At 33.3% G+C, this 24498-nt stretch overlaps 1 protein-coding gene across 1 annotated transcript in view; it reads left to right on the top strand.

The window, feature by feature from the left end:
- The first annotated feature begins 11771 nt into the window (after positions 1-11771).
- Positions 11772-24498, top strand: part of fus (epithelial splicing regulatory protein fusilli) — a 36456-nt gene continuing 23729 nt past the window's right edge. Inside the window, exons 1-2 of the mRNA XM_077428262.1 lie at positions 11772-11839; positions 19098-19429. Of these exons, the coding sequence (XP_077284388.1) occupies positions 19304-19429 (126 nt within the window). The 5' untranslated portion in view covers positions 11772-11839; positions 19098-19303. The remainder of the gene's footprint in view (positions 11840-19097; positions 19430-24498) is intronic.

Here is a 24498-nt window from a genome sequence, read left to right as displayed (position 1 = left end):
CGGGCCCTGGAAAAATAATTCCAGGCCCTATGACAAACTACAAAAAAAGTCTTATAGATACGTTTTTAATATGCGAAAAATCTATCAGTACTATTAGAAAAATACCTATATGTTGGTTATTTTTTAAAATAATTGAATAATAAAGTATAATATAACAGGTATAATTTCACATGGACACAAATAATGTGTGGATCATTAATAGCATTAAATAAATATATTTATTTTTATTTAGAATAATATAAAATATCAATATCGGTCAGTCCCTCGAATGCTCTGGGTCCTGGAACTTTACCCCAACTCCCTCCCCCCCCCTCTTGTCGGCCCTGAATATAATAATTACCAAAATGAAATACACCAATACCAGCTATGAAAGTGCTCTAAGATAGTAAATAAAGAATATAAATCTAAATTTATAGCTTAATACCTTTAGAAGTTTTAGAAAAAAATCGTGTGGTACTTTTTTGACTTTCCGAGGGAAAAAAGTTTCACTTTCGGTTTTTTTTTGTAAATTTTTTGCATTTAAACGATATTTATTGTAGTTTTTTCGTGAAGAGCACACATATTGAAAAATTCTTAAAAAACAGAAGAAAGATAAACAAGAGTCAACTGCCATTTTCGGTTGATGAATCTTCACAAAGTTTATTATGATTTCAGTTCTACATACAAACATACATAAAATATGGCAAAAGCTTTCTTAGAAACAAAAAAATCTTGTCGTTCAAGAGAAAATGTACTGTATTTTTCCAATTTCGTTTTTCAGTCCTAGAACTAGGGTTGCCAAGTGTCATGGACAAAAAAGAGAACATTTAACAAAAAAATGTTTATTTTTTAAAATTTTCTTAATAATTGTGCCGGTTATTATTAAAGTGAAACAACGTCATTTAAGGTAGAGCATCGCAACCTTTTCACGCATCTTGCTCGCACGCGTTAGATCTAAATACATATGGTGATTGATATACGCTTTTACGTTGCAGCGGTACTCAGGTTACGATGTTCTGATTTCAGGTACCAAAAATACCATTATTTCGCAAGGTAATCGTAAAATTCCACCAGTACAGGAAAGATTATATATTTTTATGTAGTATCAAAATAATTTTTATAACAAATTTACGCAAAAGTCCAATTACGTCAAGTGAAATATTATATGATTTATTCAACTTTCATTATAACCAGAACATACATATGTAGTTAGGAACATGAAAATTGCTCTTAAAAATTAATTGTTGGATTTAGTCATCTTCATTCTCACTCTCAATTTCATAATTTCTGTTGCCATATAACATATATCTACACTAATAATTTGATGCAAAAATTTCTTATTTTCTTTTATTTCTTTATAAAATTCTAAACATGAATATTTTTGTAATTATATACGACTACACTTAAAATACCCCAGACAGTGGAAATTTTCAACTTATTTCTTTCTTTTATCCACACTTGTCAATATTGAAAAAAAAGGACATTATGGTTCAATATAAAAATGATAGAGAACAAAAGAATTGTGTTAAAAAAGAGAACATGTTCTCTTAAAAAGAAACCTCTTGGTCAACCCTACTTAGAACAAAAAAGCAATTTCGTTACAGTTCTTCTAAAAAAATATTATTATTTTTATTTTCTTATTTCGTTTTCATTCAATTTTTAGTATCTAATTTTATCATATTTTTTAAAATTAAAAATGCATATATGTAAGTACATACATATGTATGTAGGTAGGCAGTGGCGGACTGGGACTGAAATCAGTGCATGCCAGGAGTCAAAGGGGGCCCCCACCCAGGGTTAAAAAAATTTGTCCCCCCCCTCATATAACAAAATTTTCTTCTTTCCATCACGCTAAAAATCAAGGGCAAAAAATAAATAAAATTTTCAAAAATGGGAATAAACAAATTTAGGTACAAGAAAAATGGCAAAAGCAAAATAGATCCATAAATTACATTGTATATTTCGTTTTAATCCTTGTCATATAATGGATCATAAAAGAATGCGGCATAAAAGCGGCTTTCACTTTCGGTAGAAAACAATCAGGGACGTCATTTCAGCTTTTTCTTGGGGGGCAGGCAAAGATTGGTTAAATTGAATTTTTTTTCAAAAAATCTTTTTTATATCGGAATAAAAATGGAAAATATAATATATGAAAAAATTAAGCTTATTTTTGAAAGAATAATTATAAAAAAATATTATGTAAAAAGCCAAAAAAGCGCCGCAGGCGAAAATTTTTTTCCAAAAATCTTCACATGGTTGACAAAAATCGACCATCAAAATGTATCACTATATCAAAAAATATACGTACATTCGGAAAAATAAACGATACACATCTGTTTTTGAGACAAAATAAAGTAAAGGGGACCTTTCTAACGATTCGCTCCATGGGATGAACAATTTCTAAGAATGTTACTAATGGCATACCACTTAAAAACCAAAATATACTTGCTTCAAAATAATAAAATCTTTTTTTTTCAAAGCACATAGCAGCGATTATTTTATTAGTTACCCAAAAGTAACATATGTACATAAGAAATAAACGCAGCATTCATAGATCCATAGTATCTCATTAATCATTAAATCCATAATATTTTCTAAATTCACACTATTCCTTAATTTAGGGGGGCGAGTGCCCCCCCCAAATTACGTCCCTGAAAACAAAAAATGTATAAAATTTTCAATTAATGTTAATCGAAAATCAGGATTTTGGGGAGGGGGCCCCTATCCTATGTTTCTATATACATGGATTTGTCTAGATTAGGAATAGATTTAATATTCGGAAACTGTTTAAAATTGTGTATTTAAATCTTACTATATCGTCGAAGTATAATCAAATGTTATTTTGAAAGTATGTATGAAGTAAATTTAAATCGCTGGTTGATGATGAATCGTCCTATCAAAATTGTTTTAAGCAATTCAGTTTATATTATTCAGGAAAATTTGTTTATTCCCATTTTTATTTCAGTAGGTAGTTGTTACATAGGTATTGGTATATGCATAATATTGAGGTTGGAAATGGGCCCGGTAAAAGGGCCCACGCAAATGTTGAAACTTACATTTCGAGCCTAATAAAAAAAGTTAACCGATCCTTGGGCTGTTAAAGCAGGCATTAGTTGTTTGTGTATATCGTAAGAAATTTGTTTTGTTGAAATACCCAAACTCTAGGTCCCAAAGTGCAATATCCTATAAATTTTTACACACGTGAAATAGTTAAATTAAAAAGTTATTTAATTTTACTGAGGGCCCATATTTTCTAATGGATAGTGGGGCCCACATGCCATCGGGCATGTACGCTTGTATGGCCAGTCCGCCACTGTAGGTAGGTATATTCAAATGTCGCAAATATACACAATTTGTTCTCTGTACTTTGTACTGCATCTAAAGGTCAGATTTCCCGCCATTAGGTGACACCTTCCATTCTAATAGGTGGAAAATCTATAAAACGCCACGCCTATTAGTTTTGATTGGCCACATCATCATATATAATACATACAATTATATAAATGAATACGCATATGTACATATGAAACACTATTTTAACGGAAAATCCGAAAAATATATTCTCGAATGAATTTAAGGAAAATAATTTTTTATTCAAATAACACAAAATAAAAATATAAAAGCATTATCAATTAATCAAATCGGAAAAGTTGTGGAATGATAAGTTACGAATTTCCCAATGTATATACATATGTAGGTATATAATATATACTTATATATGTATGTATATACTAGCTGAACCCGGCATGCGTTACAATGCCACATTAACGCATGAAATTCCCATTCCCGTTCTCGTTCCCGTTCCCATTTGTCGGAAAAACGCAGGCAGCGAACACATTTGAAATTATTCAATTATTAGTTTATTTTACCCTAACAACGCATGTCAAGACGCGAAAAATTTTTAAATTATTGCGTTGCAATGCCACTCATTCCCGTTATTCCCGTTTCCGATCCTGTTTTCGGCCGATTTTTTTTCACAGTAAGCTTCCCGGACATGCATACAACAAATCCTGAAAGTTCCATCGTAATCGGTTCAGTGGTTCAGGAGCCTATTCGAGATAGACAGACAAACATAGATTTATTTATATACATATATAGATAGGCTGATGTTTTTTGTGACAAAAAATCCCCCCCCCTGTCTCCCGTATATTTGATATTTCAATGTCAATTATGAAACGGGTGGGGGTTAAAAACACGTGCAATGCAAATATATTTGAAAAATGGAACGCAGAAGTGGAACTTAATGGGGAAAAAATCATGCCATCAATGATGAAGAAAATGAAGAGTTTGTTAGTGGTAGTAACTACGAGGCTTATGTATTATTTGTTTGCAAAAATTAATATCAATATTTTAAGGGTTACGTTATACATAATGCTCCAATAAGTCAAAATATGACATTTTGGTATACAAATATTTCATAAAATGAGTAGGTACTTATTTCTGAGATATGCGCCTGTATATAATCCCCGTATCACGTGTATATATTATACATATTACGTGATTCAAGCGTATATTAAATTTGTATATGTATTGGATGTATAGATATTTTTATAAAATATGCATATACTTGAGTTGATCGATGTAAATTGAATAGTTTTAATTTATTTTCTGCCGATGCGATCTATAATATAAATTCGAATACCGTTTTTAATAGCGATTTCGATTAAAAACTTGTTTGTCTTCGCAACCACATAACGTGAAATAACACGTACATACGATTTTTGAACAAGAGTAGGCAGGCAGGTATATATGTACGTCAATATGAATGTATGTATATAAATATATACATACATATATTATATGTATGTTTTTACGAGTACACAAGTATGTTCAACTACAGTACTTGCGTATTTTAGCCAACAACTTATCAAGTGTCTACTGGTTTTTGGTTATTCCAGATTTATGTATTTATCTACATATGTATATATATATGTACAATATACAAGGTGTGAGAATTTGATTGCCGGATTGCACATTTTGAAATTACGGAGCTGCACACTAATGGTCATCTTCCTTTTGTGCGTTTATGCCTACACTGACTTCGCGGTATTTCCATTTCTGGAAGCGAGCCTGGAACACAATTTCTCGAATACTTCAAAGTATTATAAAATGTACTTGTATGACAATTACAAAAAAAAGTGATCATTTTGCCCAGGGGTCGGCAACCGGCAGCCCGCGGGCCACATGCGGCCCACGCGTCTATTTTGCGGTCCACAAATGGCTAGCCAAACTTACATATATTACATTACATGGTGAGTAATAACTAAGTAATTGATTTTATATATATACAGGAATATTGAAAGTGATATTTATTAGCTTTAATCAAACAATACCCAAAACAACATTTATGTTGGAAATCTGTAGGTACCTGCAAATGGATGAAAATAAGATTCTTTCGTGAAGATTTAAAACAATAACTTTTCTCATTTTTAATTGAATCTCAGGCCTTAAAACAAATATACCTACACAAATAATTTGGGCAAGGAAAAACAGTTACAAAAGTCACATTAAATAAGGACACAGACAGAAATCCATATCCATTTTGTTTCCACTCTAGAATAATTTTTCGTGCGGTTTCGTTTTTAAAAATTATTTTTATTTTAGTATCATAGTTTAAATAAAAACTATTATGATTATATATATGTAATCGAAACTTATAAAAGAAATAAATAAAATAAAAATGCGCTGAAGCCAAAAACAATCACCGCGTTAATATTTTGAAATAAAAATAACGTCTATATGTTCAAATTGTATTTGAATATTAAGTATATATACATATATGTATATATATATACATTTGTATTCCTTGCTTAAATGGATTTGTATAGATAACTTATTATTATTTTTATTAATATTTAACCATTCCGTATATAATACTTATAAAACTATGTATTTGTTATTTATTTAATACTAGTGGTTTTACCCGGCTTCGCTCAGTATTTGTAATATAAACCGCTTAAACATGGTTAACCTAATAGTAAACATTCATTTGTTTTTTTATTAAATTTATTTGAATCGAAAAAAAAATAATATTCAACGATCATCATAGTAACATTGATTTGTTTTGGATGGTTCCATCCAAAACTTAAATACATACAAAATCTCTTTCGAAATAAGATATTTGACTAGTGGTTCCAACCAGCCCTCGCTTAGTATTTATAATATAAACCGCTTAAACATGGCTAATCTAATTAGTAATAGTAAATATTCATTTGTTTTTTTATTAAATTTATTTGAATCGAAAAAAATATATATTCAACGATCGTCATAGAAACTTTGATCTGTTTTCAATGCTTCATCCAAAACTTATATACATATGTATGTACATGCAAAGAATCTTTCGAAATTATATAATAGACTAGTGGTTCCAACCAGCTTCGCTCAGTATTTGTAATGTAAACCGCCTAAACATGGCTAATCTATGTAATAGTAAACATTCATTTGTTTTTTTATTAATTAAAAAAAAATTAACGACATCCAATCAGAAACTATTTTGATGACAGCCAATGAGAAACGAATTACACACATACATAACGGTCTTTTTTTTATATATAAGATACATATTTAACAATATTGAATTATTAGTTGTGATTTTGTCAATTGACATTTCTAATGCGGTTTTCATAGTTCGAAATACATTGATAGTGCTGGTGGATGATGAGTCTCCCTGTGGAGAGCCATCGTCACGGCTATCACAGTCGGTGAGGGGGAAGTAAGGAGAAGAGTGTAGAGGAGGAGAGCAGGTTGTGTTGGAGCAGGTTTGCTGGTCGGGGTTATCGACACCGCACAAATTTACGGAAGTGGAACGAGACGAAGACCGGCTCACGCGACGTGCCCTGCTGACGATGATTATGACGATGCTGGATCTGATCTTGTCTTCGTCTCTAGTCTAGACTTTACAGCCAATAAGCTGAAAATCTTACGATTTTTTCCAATTTATGAGTTTTATACGGGCGTAGTTATGTACATACGTACTATCAAAGTCTGATAAAGGTATAATATTTTGCTTTTGATATACGTACAAAAGACATTCATATACGTACATATATACAGCATTGAAAAATTTGGTTGATCAATGGAAGAAGGAATTATAGAATGTACTTTTTAAAATGAATTTCAAGTAATATGTCGTTTTTACTTTATATTTACTGATCTGACTTATTCCACTTCAAAAATAACCGATACAATTATTATAACTAGAGTACGGATAGCCAAGGTGCCGCTCATTGTTCAATTGTTGTAAATGATTTGTAAAAAAGGTTCGGCAAACCTCTAACAATGCATTTACAACATTTGAACAATGAACGGCAGCTTGGTTATCCGGGCTTTAATTATAACATAATCATCTTCTGCCGGGTTAAAGCACAGTTCTCAAGTGCTGACATCAGCATTTGGTTTGCGAAGAAATACTCCACGATTTTTTTTTAATTTCTAAAACTATTTAATAAACCGAAGTACATATATGTATGCATTTTTTTATATCTATGTAATATGTACATTATTAACATTAGAAAAATTTTTGAATCGAAAAAAGTAATAACTTCCAACTACATTGTATGTACCTATGTATGTGTATGTACATATATTCGCGAAAAATATTGTTATGTCATACCAAACGTACACTTAAACTGTCAACCTTGAAGATCAAAGTTCAATTAAAAGTAAGGTACATATATATTATACATACACTATATTTATGTATACTTGCACGTACATGTGAATTCATACTATGCCATTTTTTTTCACATCTACTGAAAGATTTAATTTCGAAAGTTTATTTTGTCTAATGAAGTTGCAATTGTTATGTTGTCAATCATATTCTGAAAAAGTTATTTTTTCGGTGTATTACAATAAAATAATTACAATAGGGGATTTTTCCCAATGCACGTGTTGGCGTATAAGCGTTCATGCAAATTTGTGCACATGTCACTCAAGGTCATGAGTGTTGCGCAATGTTGCGCCCCCACCGATAGGGTATTTTGTTGTGTTTTGTTTTTGGTCAATTCTTGGACTGTGGACTGGCTGATGCTGCTTCCTAAAGTTGGGTGTATGGTTCCAAAGTTGGTGCCGCTCAGCTTGCTCGACCAACGGTACATAGAGACACCGACACACGCTTATGGCAACATCGCAACCCATTGGGCTCGAATATTATTTATGTTAACATACATTTATCTTCGGTTTTGTATTATATTATTTATTATACCGGGTTGACACGGTACGAGCGCACACGGTACGAGCGCACATTATTCGAAACGTGGCGACGTCCGAGTGACCAAATTAGCGGACTCGATCCGAATGCAATCGTATCGTGTCAACTCAGTATTATTTGATTTATGTGACAGCGTTCGTCGTGGTATATCGGAAAAATTTCTAATCAGATATTAGAGTGATGTAAATGATGAAATTTATTAAAAGTTTTTTTTTTATATCTATATACATATACATATGTACATACAATACATATGTACATACATACATATGTTTCAGGCTAAAGATCAGGTTATCCGACTTTTTATATATATTTTTAAAGGTTTTATATAAGTTTTTCTGAAACCTAATATCGTTATTTAGATAAAAATTGCAATATTTTTGAAGATACAAAATTTTGAGTATGCCACAAAAAATAACGAAATATTTATTCCAGAGAAAATCACCATTTCCAGTTGACACAGCTCAGTGATTTTGAAAAAATCGTGACATTTTTTGACTTTTGGGAAAAATGCGTATTTCCGGTTTATCAAATGGATAATTTTTATTTACATCATAATTTAAATATAAGTGAAATAATATAACTTTTATGACTGAAAATTTATCAAGTTGTCATAAAGCTGTTATAAATAAAATTCAGATTTCAGCTTTATGATTCTCTGCCTCTCCCACCTTCCTGAGAGCCAAATGCATACTTAATATAATACAGTATAATTTTATTGATTATGATTATTTGTATCTTTGATGTGTTTTCATTATTAGAATGCATGCAGGAAATTGAGCTTTTTTCTTAGTTTGTGGTAATGGTTTGAATAATATACAAATTGGCAATATTATACTAATGTACATAAAATACAAATCATATACACAAATCAAAATATATACAATGAAATCATTATAATTGTAGATTTAAGAAGCTGTAGGGACTTATCGATTTGGAATTCAATAAAATTTTGATATCTATTTTGATTCGTATTAGACTTTTTCTTGTCAAAAGTAACAATTAGTAACAAATAAATTTAGTCTATGTTATATTTATCTTGAAAATAAAACAAATGAAAAATTTAACTTTTAAATAAAAAGTACACCCCTTAAAATTGTAATATTTCATTCAAGTTCATTCATTAAACATTAAAGGCAAATACATTACAACTACACGAATACATAAAAAAAATGATCACATAATTTCTCTTAACACTATTTTCGATTCAATTGTCCACAATGAAGTTTATTCACTTCAAATAAACTTTCGCCTGTGGTGCTTTTATAAAATTATCTGAAAAATATACATACATGAGAAAATTTAAATGATTAAAAATATGATTTGTGAAGAAAGACTGCGTTAAGTACTCCCTTATTTAGAATTTATCGTGGAAATGAAAACACTACATATTTTTTATTTCATCACTAGCCGAACCCGGCATGTGTTGCGATGCCGGAATAAGGGCCGGGCCGCACCGTGCAACTTTGTCGGCCGACAAGTTGCGCGACACGAAAAAATGTATGGAAATGTGTGCGACAAACAAGTTGACGGGTGTAGCATGTCCCATCTACCTGCATGCATTGGTCTGGTCACCCTCAACCAAGTCGCTCACAAGTCGCACGGTGCAGCCCGGCCCTAAGGCATGCAATTCCCGTTCCCGTTTCAAGTGACGGCTGGAGCTCAACGCCGTGGAGTAACGTCTCTTCAACGCCGTGGAGTAACCTCTCTTCAACGCCGTGTCGTCATAAACCAACCTGTTAACGTGGTTGCCAACAAACACATTTCCTTGACTACACAATGGCGCTTCATAATTTCGCTTTGGTAAAATCATAATTACGAATATTATTATTAGGTTTTCCCATTTTTTTTTCACAGTAATCTTCCCGGACATGCGTACAACAAATCCTGAACGTTCCATCGTAATCGGTTGAGTGGTTTAGGAGCCTATACGAAACAGGCAGACAAGCAGACATTCAATTATATATAGATTATAATTATTTTGTACATTTGATTAGTGAACATTATTGGAATTAACAACAGTTTCTTTTATTACGATAATTCATACAAAATTACGCACATTTTCGAATCAAACTTCTTTACGGACGGTATAGCGAATTGCTTTAATGTGCTCGAACGTGTAATTTGCAACGCTAAACATACTTAACTAAAGTGGAACAATGGAGAAGACGCCCCCCCCTACCCCCTCTTTAAGAATTACCTGACAAACATAGCTTGTTTCCTACCTGGCGTGTAGGTATATTTTTGATTTTTAAATAATTTTTATTATTACGAAATTATGTTCACAATACATCTTATATCTATTTTAATAGCTACTGATCTTCTGATCATTTTCTATTTTACAATTTAACTTAATTTGGTTAGTAATCATAGTATTATAATATTCTAATCTACAGCATAATAGGAAAAAGAGCTCAAAAACCTATTTACAATCCTTATAAATGTTCATAATACATCTAATACATAATATTAATTAAAGACTCTCTAAAGTCGATGACCTAAAGCAGATTGTGTTTAGGTAATCTATGAAGTGTAGGTACATATATAGATTTTGCGGGTCTACGTGACGAGACAGAATGTTAAACGACAGAAAACGCAAATATCGGAAGGCAAAGATCGAAAATCGAAAGATCTTAAGTCGAAAGATCAAAAAAAAAAATGGTGCATGGTAAACGGTACATACTCACTTAATTTGCGCGAGCAGGATACAACAGAAACATGCTTTTCCTCCCGTATTCTGCGCGCGCACATTAACACGGGAGGAAAAGCCTGTTCCTCTTGTTCCTGTTGTATCCTGCTCGCGCAAATTAAGTGAGTATGTTCCGTTTACCATGCACCATTTTTTTTTTATCTTTCGACTTAAAATCTTTCGATTTTAGATCTTTGCCTTCCGATATTTGCGTTTTCTGTCATTTAACATTCTGTCTCATCACGGAGACCGAGATTTTGCACATGGTTTTATTTCTCCATTGTAAAACACACGGTCGATTTTTTCGATAACTTTTTTTTTAATTTATTTTAAATGCTTTTTATTATTACGAAATTATGTTCACAATACTTCTTATATCTATTTTAATAGCTACTGATCTACTGATCATTTTCTATTTTACAATTTAATTTAATTTGGTTAGTAATCACAGTATTATATTATTCTAATGTTAGTCTACAGCATAATAGGAAAAAGAGCTCAAAAACCTATTTACAATTTCGATAACTTAGAAGCAACAACTTGTACTAGAACTGACTGCAAATCACCACGCTAACTAATTACTACCGTTTAAAATCGTAATCACGTGGGAGATAATCTCGTAAAGGTGACTATTGTAGTTCTACGTCAAAATACGAATCGCCCTTGCCGACTGAATCAGCTGAATGTTGGCAAATTAGCTTTTGCCAAGAAAAAGTGTACCTCAGTGGTGTGTAGCAACGCAGTAGCGGTGTTGGCGAGAGTGAGGAGTGATGATACAAGTTTGGGCCAGGTGAGTTGTTACCTGCGCGATAAATTCCAGCCCGGCAGCACTGCGGAGTGGCAACAGAGCCCCCTCCTGACCCCCTCGTGGCCCCCACCTGGCTCACCTGCGTTCACTTTGAGTCCGGCAGTAGCGCTGTTCTGTACGTAGTTCCCCTCACGCCGCATCCACCATATTACAGGTACGTCTGCCAATTGCCAGTTGCCAGTTGCTACTTGTCAGTTGTCAGTTGCCATTGAATATTGGCAGCATCTGCGCACCTGAATGCGTCAGGATCTGCGGTCTGGTCGAACTTTCGACACCCCACTCACCTCCTCTCACTTTAAACAACTCTTCGAGCAGCGTGCGGTCGCGCGGCCTCTCGATCCGACGCGACCAACGCGGATGTGTCCAAATTCCAACGACCAACTTCACTTCATCCCGTTCCAGTTCCATCGACAGGTTTTCACTGTCAAAATTCCTCCCCTTGCTCCGCAAATTATTAACAACTAACACAATGGTACTGATGTTTTTTCAAGTGGCACGTCGCAACTAACAGTGTGAAATAATTGCTTGTCTCTAAGGTTTTGTGGTCCGTCATTCCCAGGTAAAATTCAAAGTTACCTTGACGAGGACGTTCGGCCAAGGAGGAATAACTAAGATTTGACAGTTATTCATCAAATTTCTAGTGCTTCTCGTTGATTTTTACAATGCCATTTAAACGTACTGAATAGTTTGTTAAGGGTGTATTAGAAATTTAAATATAAATATTAATTCATTAATTTTCAAGATATTCTTAAGTTTTTGTAGGTATATTGTTTTCATCCCACGAAGGCGTATTTAATAATCCTATCGGATAGGTTTTAAATATATCATATACGAAGCAAATATGTACGTGTACATTAGATCTGTACCTATTAGTAATTGTAAGCATATTATATACTGAGTACAATTATAGAGATTGAGGGAAGAAAATTCGTACCTTTTATAAGTGATATAAAATACGCCTTAAAAAATTTAAACATTTTTGCAAAATTCCATTTTGATTTTTTTAAGCGTTATCAATTTGATTTTACAAGGACCTTATAGTATATTTTTATAAATATGAAATTTGAAACACCTGAAATGATAATGCAATATTAATTCAATGTGAATTATGTATGTATGTTTGAAATGCTACATTCGCTTGTAGCGCGAGTTCAAAAATCTTGTTAGGTATTCATTTATTGCAGTACGAAACTGCAGAGAATATCTTGTAAATCATTTACACATGTGATGTAGAATATTAATCATGGTCATTTAGATCGCGAAATGAGTTAGATTTTATAATAATAATTGATAATACATAATATTCAAGCATATATTTTAGATATATGCTTGAATATTATACGAAAAGTTGCATAAATATGTTTTGTGACGTGTGTACCTTGAAAAGTGGCATAAAAAAGAAAATAAAAAGGAATACATGTTTTGTATACATACATATGAATCGTTGAAAAAAAATTGAGTACGGATATTGAAGTTTCAAAGTACAATATTCCACAAATTATTACAGTGAATAATACGTTTTTTGCCGCATTTGCGTAAATTCGTTCAAAAGTTCACTAAAGCTATGTATACGATAATAATCAAAAGAAAATTTAAACTAAAAACCATCCTGAAACTTTAATACACCTACATATGTATACAAAGTCCAATTTTCAGTTCCGAAAACACCACTTCTTTTTTACTTCATCGCTTCTTTTAATTTGATATGTCTAGAATCTCGGAAAAGCAGTAGAAAAGTATTACAGGCCACCAGTATTTTTAAATATTGTTAAACGCAAAACATTCAATTGAATGTTTTGCGAAATATTTCTCGGAATGAAGGAAAGTGGACTTATGCCACTTTTAAATGGGAAAACTCATATGTAGAAAACGTTGAATTCGGTGAAGGTTGATATTTTTTCAATTATTTAACCCGTTGTGTCCAGAATCTCGGAAAAGTAGAACATAAGTATCCGCCAGTATTTTTAAATAATGTTAAACGCAAAACATTATATTTAATGTTTTGCGAAATATTTCTGGGAATGAAGAAAATTCTCGACATTATTTTGTTGTGTACGCAATAAAATACGAAAATTTAGAATTGAGTGAAGGTTTCAATTATTCCCGTTTAATTTGCATTCGCAAAGTATACTCAGTTTATAATAAAAAGAGCCTTGTACATAAATATCGCTATTTAATTAGCAAAACTATTTACCGCGTGAACTTAATTTTTGATTGGTCATTGCTTGCAAGGTTTATCTAAATTTGATTACATGTAGAGATTTCATGAAGGTAATCGCTAAAAAATTATCGTGTTATCGGCGTATTACATTTATTTACGAAAAACAACAAAAATAGCTTGTTCGATATCGATCAAATTATTTAATAATCTAAAATGAAAAAATACTGGTTCCATTCTGAAAAATTGAAGAGCTTGGAAGTTGGCACATGCACACCGCACGGTCGCTCGTCCGCATAATAACGGGACTGCGACGAGATGACGTAGCCCCGCTTAATCGATCGACACCTGTTCATGCAAAATAATATATTTTGTATATTTACAATGTGTCAGACCTTACCTTTTGACGCAATTTGAATTTCGAATCCCAGAGTAGAGAGGGTTTGTTTGTGTGTGTGTGTGTGTGCACGAGTGTGTGTACGAGCTAGCTCGCGCACGTGTACGTACATAGAAATCGTCGGCATTTTAGAAAGTCACCTCATTATGAATTTGCGAAATCGAAAAACGGTCAGGTGGTGCTGCAACGGTCCACTGCGACCGGACGAAGAAAACCGGCTTGAGTCCGGATTCCGAATTTCGTCCGTGTGTTTCCGACACCCTGAAGATGATGATATCGATTTATTCAAATGGTTGCTTTCAAGCCGCGAGCGTCGTTACGCCAACTTGTACCGTTACTCCGCGGCAGCGTAACGTAACGGTGTCCCTTGGGATTCGCCCAATCTCGCTTCTCTAATGTGCTTTCTCGTTTTTAAACGACTTTTTATCTAATGGTCTTCGTTGGACGATAGTCAAAATTTTATCCGTTAATTTAGACTATCGTACTGCGCCGATGGGCAGCCGAAAGATTCCCGGTTAACCTTCGTAAAGAGGGCAAAAGTTTATAAGAGATTTTTATCTTTCCCGTTAGTCCGAAACAAGATTTACCGAAAAAAAAAACAACAAACAAAACTACTCACAGTATACAGTGTATGTATGATTCGTTTGAAATACTTTCAAAATAATTTTACACGAATAAGAAAATAAGATATAAGGTCTGACCGCACTATGCGTCTGCGACACGAACGGCAGCATGCGGCCAAATATTGTCTGTATGAAATTGTATGAGATATAACGCACTACGCGTCACGCGACAGAGTTGCCTTTTGTATCAACTTTGCCGTGTTGTGCCGTCCTGCAGCATTTGACGGCCGTATAGTGCGGTCAGAACTTAAGTGTGGAAAAGTTAAGTTATAGGGGTTTAAACAATTAAAGTCTGACAAGACGGAGGGTGTCGGAAAGGAAAATAGTATATATGCAAGTCTACTTACCAGTAAACGTCAAGATGTTCAAAATTGTAGCATTTTTAACGGTCTCCGTGACGAGCAACAATGTTAAATCTACAGAAAACGCAAATATTGGAAGGCAAAGATCGAAAATCTAAAGATCTTAAGTCGAAAGATCAAAAAAAAAAGGGTGCATGGTAAACGGTACATACTCACTCAATTTGCACGAGCAGGATACAACAGGAACAAGAGGAACAGGCTTTTCCTCCCGTATTAATGTGCGCGCGCAGAATACGGGAGGAAAAGCATGTTCCTCTTGTTCCTGTTGTATCCTGCTCGCGCAAATTAAGTGAGTATGTACCGTTTACCATGCACCCTTTTTTTTAGATCTTTCGACTTAAGATCATTCGATTTTCGATCTTTGCCTTCCGATATTTGTGTTTTCTGTAATTTAACATTCTGGCTCGTCACGTAGACCCCATTTTTAAACGTGTCTATTACAATTATTATTCACCGTCGAAATATCGGAAACTATTTAAATTTCCATCGTTGACCAAACCGCACAAAATGCCAAAGTTTCAAAACGATCGGAAGACCGTAGGAAAAGATACTGAATCGATTGCGAAGTGAAGCTAAGAGGAGGCCTTGTCAAAATAATTTAAGTGGCTGAAATTATCAACCCTTTATTGAGAAAGTTCTAATTTTAGCATGCTTTCCTAATTTTTGGTTTTCTAATTCGCTTTCCAATAGCATTTCGATTGAATTACACTTTCTGTGTATGGTCATTTTGACCCTAGTGTGTTAAAAGTGGCATAAGTCCACTTTTCTTCATTCCCAGAAATATTTCGTTTAACAATATTTAAAAATACTGGTGGATACTTTTTCTGCTTTTCCGAGATTTTGGAAACAACGAGTTAAATAATTGAAAAAATATCAACCTTGACTGAATTCTAAATTTTCGTATTTTATTGCGTACACAGCAAAATAATGGTGAGACGATTTACAATCGCCATTTTGTCTAAAATTATTATATACATAGTTAATGGCATTTTTTTCTACATATGAGCCGTCATATTTGAAAGTGGTATAAGTCCACTTTTCTTCATTTCGAGAAATATTTCGCGAAACATTAAATATAATGTTTTTGGTTTAACAATATTTAAAAATACTGGTGGCCTGTGATACGTTTATTCTGGTTTTCCGAGATTCTGGACATACCGAATTAAAATAATTGATTAAGTCAAACAGAAGTAGTGTTTTTGAATATGAAAATTGGATATTCGCCTCTTTCATATATAACGGCTCATGTAATAGATATCAAGAAGTAGAATGTATAATACCTATATTTTAAAATTTACCATTGAAATAAAATGGCTTAGGTTTACACTGACCGTATTTCCTTTATTTAGGAGGGAAATCCTTTATTTCACTGCTATGTCCTTTAGATTTATTTATTTTCTAAAATTGACTTTTGTCCATTATTTTCTAATATCGACGATCGCTAAAAATATTAACGTCGAAATATTTAAATATGAAATTCATAAATTTTATTAAACCTGTATTGATTATTCATATAACTCGGAGACATGTTTCGTGGAAATGGAAGTTTAATGGGTCCTATTACGAGAAATTCCTCTGTGGACGAAGGTCGAGGAATAGCTATTAAATTATGTCTAATCACTGATCCTTAAATATACTTGAAGAAAAATTATTGATGAAGTTTTGTGTATTAAAAATTCAATGTCACAAATAAAAAGATCGAAGAAAAGTGACAAAATGACAAGCGATACCAACATGAATGGGTTGAAAGTTTTGAATATTTCACAGAAAAGAAAGTTCCTTTGAAAAACATTTTAAAAATCGTTGAATTTTCCCTCCCTGTATAGAATGCCCCCCATTTAACGATTATTTCCATTGTAAAAACCCAATTAAAAATGGACACTTTATAAGCATGCATTTATAACAAATGCAAATTCGAAATGAGCTGTCTACAATTTTTAGATATTTTAAAGCATGAACCCGCATTATTAAAAATCACACGTACTTGTAAAAATATCAAAATTAATTTCATTTAAATTTCCATAACGTATAATAAATTTGATTGTTTAGAATTCTAAATGTTGTATGCTAATATTTTATAATAAATATTATAAACTTACATAAAGCATTTTTTTGAGTTATAAAACGATTCATTAAATGTCCTTTATATTCCCCAAAAAATATAGTCACCGTACTTATGTTTTTCACCGTAAGTTGTTTTTTATCTATTAATGTACATGCGCACATACATTTGCATGTTAGGTAGTATGTAGTATCGCTGCTGGCAAAAAAAAAAATAGAATATTAATTAGGAAACGTTCGCTAACTAAGAGTTCGAATTCCAAATAACGAAAAATTTGCTTGATATTTTTCCTGCTTTTATGCAAACCTTTTCACAGATTTTGGTCATTGAATTGTTTGGAACTTCGTGTAATTATTGTTATTTATTTATCAAACCGGTCTTATGTATATGTATATAATAGAAATATTTGCTTTCATTTATTAAAATTTTAACATTTACAAAAAACATTAGCTGGATATGTATAAGAGTGTTGACTTTATTTCCTTAGGAGCAAATTTCAATGAAGGTCGCGATGAATTTATGAATGTACAAAAATATGAGCCGTTATATATTACCCTTTGCTTCTATATATACTTTTAATAGTTTCCAAGATTCATTTTGTATCACGTATGTTCGAAAATTTGCTTCTAATAACTAGTCTTCGGCGTTGGCTGGGTGCTTTTAAAATACCAATAGACCGCTCCATTATTTTTCGAAGCAAGAGAGCAATGAATCATGGTTAACAATAGTAAACCATGTTTTGTGCGAAAAGCATCGACCGAACTACTACTTTTGCTAATAACTAGTCTTCGCCGGTGGAGCGTGCTTTTGGAACAAAAAATGGGAGTTTTGGGGCTATTATTCAGGAAAGAGGGCAAACTATAAAGCTAGAGAGCAAAAATTAACAATGGTGCGCAGGGTCGCGCTGTTACTTTTGTTTTTAAATCAAAAAGAAATTAAAAGAAAAATCCTATGAATTGATATTTCTTAATTAGAAATCTATTGATACTGATAAAATAAAATGGAAAAGATCTTAAAACTACCATTGTAATAGTTAAATTGTTGGTCATGTACATATCATTGAGGCCTATCAAATATAGTTCCATTCGTTTCAACCCTTGGCTTTATTCACTTGTCCGAATCCATTTGATTTTAAATTCCAATTTATTAGGTCTAATATATTTTCTACTACATTTTCTGGCCCTTTTTGAGTATGCATATTCTTCATTGAACTCTCATCCAGTATCACACGTAAATACATACATACATACATATGTATATACTGATCATTGTCAATTTAGCCTCTACCCCAGATCTACATATTTTATCTGACACTTCCATCATGCTTCTCACCCTTGTATTTAATTTTCTTTTGTTGTTATTGTTATACTAGATCCTATACAGCATTTTGAAATTCAATGCTTTGGAACTTGAGTTTGAATACTTACGATTCTGAGCGTTCTAATTTGTTCATAAATGTGCTCTACTTAGTTGTATTATTCTTGAAATTTGAATAACGTATGAAATATTTATGTACATACATAAACTTCTCATTGGATTTCTTTCTACAATACAAATCCTATCGCTTCTTCTACATTATCAGCTATCTGTGTCACTTCAGATGACATATACTGTTAATACCACATGCAAATTAAATTTCTACTGTAAATGAAAAAAATCCTCATTAAAAAATATATGGCTACACATCACATCATCCTTTGCCACATCACTTTCGATATCGTATCATTATTAGATATGGTAACAGTATTAATCTTTAAATTTGTTTCCCATCAAATGAATCTTTGAATATGTTTATTTTTTTATTTTTCAGATAGGCCACTGTTGCTGCACAATTAAAGAGAAATTGCAGTTTGTGTATGTGCGTGTGTGTTTGTTGAGTTTGATCAGCCGTCGATGCTGGTAAAGTGACCGTTTGTGATTAGCTTAAAAACGGCGGTGATCAAAATAGCCGGAGGCGGTGATCATGGTGGTGAGATTGGCGGCAGTGTGGTGGAGGTGAGGTGCAGTGAGCAGGGGATGATGGCGGGGTGGGTTTGCGCAGTATGGGCTGCCACGGCTGGACAACAAGGACCGGCTCTTGGCAGCGACGAACAACCCCTAGTGCTCATTACCTTCGTCATCATTGAACTCCCCACTAATAAGGTTAGTCTCTTAATATACATATGTACCCATCATACAATCCCATCTTCCATCTCTAGAAAGCGATGGGAAGCTATTGGATAATAGTATTACCGGGGTCAATTCGTCCTGTGTTGAAATGCCTACCTACATATGTAAATAACCTATGAGTGAAGTGAAAATATATATATATGAGAGATAATGAGAACCTATAATGTAAAATGTATAATATACTAGCTGAACCCGACATGAGTTGCAATACCACAATAACGCATGCAATTACAGTAATGATAATTTATCGGAAAAAAGCAGGCGGCGAACATCTTTGAAATTATTTGCCAAGCAATGCCACCCATTCTCGTTTTTCCCGTTTCCGTTCCCGTTTTCGGGCGATTATTTTTACAGAAACCATCGCGGGCATACACACAATAACTCATGTAAGTTTCATCGCAATCGGTTGAATGGTATAGGAATGCATATGTGAGAGACAGACAAACAAACAGACAAACAGACAGACAGACAAACAGACAGACAAACAGACAGACAAACAAACAGACAGACAGACAGACAGATAAACAGCCAGACAGACAAACAGACAGACAAACAAACTGACAAACAGACAGACAAACAAACAGACAGACAAACAGCCAGACCAACAGAAAGACAAAAAGCCAGACAAACATTCATACAAACAGACAAACAGACAGACAAACAGACAGACAAACAGAGAGACAAACAGACAGACAAACAGACAAACAAACAGATAGACAAACATACAGACAAACAGACAGAAAAGCAGACAGACAAACAGTCAGATAAACATACAGACAAACAGACAGACAAAAAGACAGACAAGCAGAAACGCAGACAGATAGACAAACAGACAGATTTGCTGGTTTACAAAGATTTGTATGTACATATACAGGACCGGTGAGTGGCCCGTGCGAAGTGTGTGATGCACACAGGCGCTGCGAAAATTATGGATGCGTCTGGAAAGCGTACCACTGGTTAAACATATTTAACTGACTTGTAAATTATGTACAATTGGGCGAAACCACTTATTTCGGAGAATTTTTCTTTTACCTTTCCCCAGCTTTATAGCCTTTCTTATTTAAGAAACAACGCTCACAGGCACGCAAAGCGCTTACAGACGATTTATTTTTTAATCCAAATTATCCACGGCATTAGATGATATTATTATGTACCGCATTGAAATTTTTTACACAATCTTATATCATCTAAATATATATTTACTAGTTGTCTTACCCGGCTTCGTTCAGTATTTGTAATATAAACAGCGTAAACATGGAGGATCTAATAGTAAATATTCATTTGTTTTTTTATTCAATTTATTTGAATCGAAAAAAATATAATATTCAACCAATTGAATTGTCGTCATAGAAACTTTGTTTTGTTTACGAAGCTCCCAACCAAAGACATATTTACATGCATTTGTACCTATACATGCATACATACATAATATATGATGAGATATGTAAATTCGGATTTTAAACCATCATATTAAGTTAATCAATATCTACATATTGTGTTGGAAAGGTAGAAGCGTTTTGGTTCCGTGATTAATATGAAGTTAGACAGCGTGTGCACCTCGCGTTTCCACCTGTTGACTGCACCTCGCGTTCTGGATGGTTGCATGGCGTCGACGAACAATAGGCAAAGGACCTCGCTGCGCTGTCATCATCTACCTGTCAATACTTACCTGGAAAATAATAGTCATTCGAGAGATCGAAACGAAATCCTACACGCAAACTTCAATTATTCCGTATTTGTTGACAGCAGTTTCAATAAATTTATAATTACATTTAACAACACAATCATGTAAAAAATATTCATATTCGTGAAAATACTTTATTTATAGACACGTTCTTTAAAAAATATATTAATTAGTTATTTAAATATTCAGCTCAGTTGTTTCACAACGTACAATTTTTATACATTTGCTATTTGATGAAATGCATCGAGTGTGTTCATTTTTCCGTGGTTTCTCGTTGCCTTCGTCAAGGTAATTCAATTATAGAAATAATCTTTAAATGGGTCATATCTATGCATTTATTTACGACAAATAAAGCGTGCATCTGATAACGACATTGCACTCGTAAACGTTGAACAGAGTATCGATGCAATTGCGTGTGTATGATTTATATGAATTTTAGAATAATATCTATATCGAAGGTATATAATATATAAGTATATTCTATAATGATATATCACTATATCATCTGAGCGTCTTATCTTATCGTAAAGATATACTTTATATGTATGTATATACATATGTATGTATGTAGGTATACGTGGGTGTCTATTAGTCTGCTGGTTCTATGTACGTAATGTCTATCTCGATCATAACGATCACACGTTCGACTTGCGCAAGGTAAAATATAATAAATCAATTTTTTGTTTTCGTCTTGATATTATCAATTTAAGTACCTATGAGGGAATGACTTGAAAAAATTAACTCATATTCTTCTGTAGTCGTTCACTTTGCTCATACTTTTATGCAATATATGTACTTTAATGATGTAAATATACATACATTTATTTTTAAATTATTATAAGTATATCTATATACATATTTACATGTATGTACATTTGTATATGTTTAAATTATAGTCGACAAATTGTATTTTTTTTGTATTGTAAGTACGTTTTGTGCTGTCACAGCTGGTATGAATGTACGTAAAATACAATACAATGTGTGAATTTCGATTTTTGAACACTTCTATGGCGACTAGAGCGACCTTCATTTGTTTATTTATTCGAAATTTTAAACAACATTCATTTTTTTTGTTTACATTATTTCTTTGTAGTGTTGTGGTAAATTCTGTTTAAGAAATTAAGCATTAACCTAAAATAATATTGGGGCCGAGTGGATCCGCGTGCTGAGTTTCAAACGGAACTTGAACTACATAGCTGAGGGTTTTCTGAATTAATGAAAGTACATTGTATGTATGTATAGGAGATGTTAAAATTTCATACATTCGTGCACATCATTACAATAAACAATAGTATCGTTTATTACGGTCATTTACATATATATAAAATTTCATAACTTCGACGCAATGTTGCGAATTGATTTTTAATTACCACAAAGTCGACTAATTATTGAATTGTGAAATTTCTCACACACATACACATCAGTGGCGTGCCGTGATTTTTACAAGAGGGGACTATGTATGGAGAAAAAATATACATATATGAAGATATATAAAAATCAATGTATGTCTGCTTGTCTATCTGTGTCGTATGCGTTCCTCTACCATTCAACCGATTGCGATGAAACTTACATGAGTTATTGCGTGCATGCCCGCGGTGGTTTCTGTAAAAAAATCACCCAGAAATGGGATCGGGAAAACAGGAATAGATGGCATTGCAACGCATGCCGGGTTCAGCTAGTATGAAATAAAAATATTTAAAATGAGTATAATTTTCATTTTTGTGCTAACAGAAATATTCTAAGCAGCCTATCTTTATTAATATCATCTTGTTTGTCTTCAAAACTTTTGAATGATTTTTTACACAATCGATCGAGAATGCAACATTACACGGTCTCGTTATTTGTTTCTGCTCGCTCTGCACTGATTTCTTCCGAGGGAATCCTTTCGTGAGTCGAGTCCCTTGCCATATTTATACTCAAAAAGTTTTGTGTGAACATGTATTTTAACAAAAAAAATCAGAATGATGTTTGATAGACACAAATCAAAATATTCTCAGTGAACAGAATTGAGACGGCGAGTCCGTGCAAGCATATCATAACTAGTATTCGGAGTTGGCTGGCTGCTCGTCAAATAACAATAGACCGCTACAAAGCAAAATTACAAAAAAGTATGTTTGACAATACATAGTAATTGACAATAGTCAACCATTTTTGGTACCAAAAGCATCATCCCGATCTTTGATCATAACTAAGCTTCGGCGCAACCTTGCCCACCATTGTTAATTTTTATGGTAAACCTTTTTTTTTGCTCTAGCTTTGTAGTTCGCCCTATTTCCTGGAATATAGCCCCAAAACTCACATTTTTTGTTCCAAAAGCACGCTCCACCGCCGAAGACTTATCATTAAAGAGCGGACCCAGAGCGTGTTGTTCATTGTTCACATGTTGTAAACGCATTGTTAAAGGTTTGCCGAACCTTTTTTACAAAGCATTTACAATAATGGAATAAAAGACGGCGCGCTTCCGGTCCTATCTCTACTAATCATAACAATCTACTACCAATACCACTACCTTAGATTGTGATACCTTAGGTAGTGGTATTGGTAGTAGATTGTTAGAACCGTAGATTGGTAGTAGATTGTTGATTCCGGTTTTCGAACTTCGCTAATCCGAGTGAAAAATATCAATATGGACAATGCTTTGAATTTATTGTAATTGAATTATTGATATTTTTCAATTAAGGTAAAAGATTTTAGGGGACTAGCCTAGTCCATCTAGTCCGATGATGGCAGCCACTGATACACATCCGTTTTTTTTTTATAAATAGCCATTCTTGTTCTATGCACGTATTCAATGATCAAGTATTATTGCGATGCGAAAGACAATCTTTGATTTATACATATCGATTTTGGAGGCGAGAGTTTTTTGTGTCGTGGCCGCTGTAATGCAATGTATGTACCTTCGTGAATAGACGCAGTTCTACGTTAAAAATTTAATTTAATTTTCAATGTCCATCGCACATATATATAAATGATTGAATTTCCTCTGAGGTGGATAACAGTAGTACAGAGGTACGGTCCGATGCCCGCTTCCGGTTGTTGCGCAACAGGTTCCCTTGGGGTCACCAGCCCCCGCTGTAACACAGGTTGGTCGTCCGCAAAGAATTCATTTTCTCTCCTCGTCGCTCTCGTATTAAATCGCATAGTTGTCTTTCTCTTTGTGTTGTTTCGCTACTCCATCCCATTCGTGGGGTGACCGCACATTTTTTCGCCTAAAGCCGGCACATTATAATTGTTACGCAACTATTACACCGACGTTTTCCATTTAATGGTTTGATTCCTGGCATCAATATGTTTTTGGTCATCAAAAAAAAAAAAAAAAACCAAAAATAAGCGTCGTGTATTAAACATCGTAGTGTAT

This window comes from Arctopsyche grandis, chromosome 3, assembly GCF_051622035.1.
Source record: "Arctopsyche grandis isolate Sample6627 chromosome 3, ASM5162203v2, whole genome shotgun sequence".
Lineage (NCBI taxonomy): Eukaryota > Metazoa > Arthropoda > Insecta > Trichoptera > Hydropsychidae > Arctopsyche > Arctopsyche grandis.
This window is presented reverse-complemented; position numbering and strand designations above follow the sequence as displayed.